Source organism: Dipteris shenzhenensis, chromosome 26, assembly GCF_047967505.1.
Source record: "Dipteris shenzhenensis isolate YYH24624 ecotype China chromosome 26, Dip_SZ_1.0, whole genome shotgun sequence".
NCBI classification, from domain to species: domain Eukaryota; kingdom Viridiplantae; phylum Streptophyta; class Polypodiopsida; order Gleicheniales; family Dipteridaceae; genus Dipteris; species Dipteris shenzhenensis.
This window is the reverse complement of record NC_141621.1, coordinates 2,352,956-2,355,547: the sequence shown is the minus strand read 5'-3', so window position 1 is coordinate 2,355,547 and position 2,592 is coordinate 2,352,956. Positions and strand designations below refer to the sequence as shown.

At 44.8% G+C, this 2,592-nt stretch overlaps 1 protein-coding gene across 1 annotated transcript; it reads right to left on the bottom strand.

Moving 5' to 3' along the window:
- Positions 1-274: 274 nt before the first annotated feature.
- Positions 275-2,024, bottom strand: LOC147884528 (uncharacterized). Its single transcript, XM_087397913.1, has one exon. It carries the CDS (start codon positions 1,990-1,992, stop codon positions 409-411), a length of 1,584 nt encoding a protein of 527 aa, XP_087254039.1. The 5' UTR covers positions 1,993-2,024; the 3' UTR covers positions 275-408.
- Between the last annotated feature and the right edge of the window lie 568 nt (positions 2,025-2,592).

Here is a 2,592-nt window from a genome sequence, read left to right as displayed (position 1 = left end):
CCTTGTCAAACCCCTAAATGAGCCAAGCAACAATGTGTTGATTATTGCCATCATTTATACAGAATGTTAGCTGTAATAATCATTGCTACAGCTCTAAAACCAAAACAGGCCTCATAAAAGTTTAGGAATATAACTATAATCATCCAAAAAATTCCATGAATACTTCAAAGAAAAATGATAGAAGCCACTTTAAATAACCGTATCAAATAGCTGCTTTTGAAAATACCACCAAAAGATAAGTTGCGGAGATGCTTTTGGCATCCATTTTATGACATTGTTTTGTACATATGAAGGCCTAAATACATTTGGTTTTTTAAGCTACTCTTCATTCTCGACGAGTAATGAGCAATGACTGGCATTTGACACTCCTTTCCACAAAAAGATCCGGACCGGCTATAAGAGGACCGGCTATAAGAAAGTATTATCACTCACAAGAACAACTCGAAGTTTTCCAGAGGGCGAGCAACGAGCCGCAAGCTGAACTTCTTCGAGAAGATTCTCAAGTATCAGCTTAGCTCCCTTAATATGAAACACACACTCCCGCTTGCTCATGTCCACAACCACTCTTATCGTATCACCTTTCTGTAAGCGTGTAATAGAGATTACCTGTAGTGCTTGACTTTCATTGTGATGTGTTAACAGCTGTAAACTTCTACCCTCACACAAGATGCTACCTACCGGCATCAAAGTATCCTCACATCTTGAGTAGGCATGCGCACAAAAAATCGTAACCTCTATTTTTAGGGCTGGTTCTTCGACGATGAAGCTTGTTTCATGGACACTGTGTGGTTTGGTGAAGGAAATGTTGGTAAATGCATAAGGCAAAGGTTTCTGCTCATCATCAGCAAACATTTTAGCAGCAAGTAGTGCTCCATTCTCTTGAATTTCATAGTTGAGGATAGTTTCTTCTGGAGGAAGGACCCACTTCATTAGATTCATCTCACCCATATGGAAAGCTTGGTATTGTAAGACATCCTCAAATTCTGTGGAGGCAAGATCGAGGATATTGAGGGGCTTCAAGACTGTCACTAAAATGACAGGGTGGATCCAAAATAGCCTTGATTCCTTTCGTGCCCAAAAAGTAGTACCCAAGAACTCTTGTACATCTTTGACATGTTTGAGCTCTGTAGCTGTTAGCAATCTGCCCACTTTGGTCTTTTCCCTCTCTAGTCCCACTTCAAGAAAAGACTTCCCTGACGACTTGAGAGCTGTGATGTGCATTGCAAGGGCATCCTCAGTGGGAAGGGCACACTCTAAGAATGCCTCTGCCTCTGAGGATACATTGCTCGCTCCCCAGAGTAACGAGCTTCGAACGCAAATGTATTCCATAAATGAAAAAACTGTTGAATACCAGTTCTTGATCTTTAGAGACTCAGACAGCAAGTGCATTGCCTGGGGCGATAAATGACGTAGAAATGCAGTAGGGCATGTTGTGCAGCAGTTGCGTCGCAAGCAGACCAAAATGACGCTCACAACATCATCTAAGAGATGGGTGATGCAATAAGAATCCAAAATTGACAAATACTGAGCTAGGACTACAGGGGACTCACTCAAGGACGAGACAAGGGCGTAAAGGAGCAATTTGAGCTGTGCTTCAAGTGCGGGGAGCTGGAAGAAGTTAGCTGCATGGATAACTAGGAAGGCAGTTTCAGGCTCCATCTCGTGTTTGGTAATGCCCCCAGTGTAAAGGTACTCTAAGGTGGGGAGGAGAGCAGAGGAGGTGATATCTTCTAAGCTGATCTCGGACATGCGCGATTCTGCCATGCCATTAGAGAGCATTTGCCTGAAGACATCTGATCGTGCCATGAGGAGAGAGCGGCAAGCTTGGATCTTTACACCATCCTTGCAGAGGAAGCAGAGGTCACTGAAGAGAGGATTGTTGAGCATGCCCTGGAGCTCGCTTATGAGGTGCCGTGTATCTCTGGGCTCCAAATGAAGCTTGGGCGACCAACGAGATACAGAGCCGCGCGAAGGAGATGCAGAAGCTGCCATACCAGCACTTAACACACCCTTTTTTTCTTGAAATCCAGTCACACAGAAACACAAACACACACTCTCTCTCTCTCTTTCTGTCTCTCGGTATTCAATTAGATTGAACCCTCAGTGCTCACTAAGTAATATACACAATAACACAGGTTTTCATTCATTACAGCTTTATACTCTCCGTGTGGGGTTGGCGGAGCAGAGATCTGGACCGTCAGATCCAAGAACTTTAACAATCGTAATTTGGGACAAACAGGGTAACTGGACAGATTTCGACGAACACCGAGGCCAATCGGTACCACATCACTCACGAAGTCCCAAATCACGCCACCGTTTCGACAAATTAAAAATGATGTGTCGTGTTGGTGCCGCCTCCCCCCTCCGTTCACAGCCGAAAATCGGCATCGGTCATTGATTTTCGGTCGAAAAATCGGGGCAACCGACACTCGGCCTTCGGTCGGTCATCGATGTGCCCAGTTTTTCTCTCGAGAATCAGCTCCCAATGCCAATTCCCTAGTCCTTACTTGACTCCGTGCAATGTCCTCCATACAACACCTGTTTTTGGCTTGAGCACTTACTGTTGGGTCAAGTTTTGTGCCCTCCAAGGGT

Coding starts and splice junctions, on each gene's coding strand:
- LOC147884528 (XM_087397913.1), bottom strand. CDS start 1,992: ATGGCAGCTTCTGCATCTCCTTCGCGCGGCTCTGTATCTCGTTGGTCG.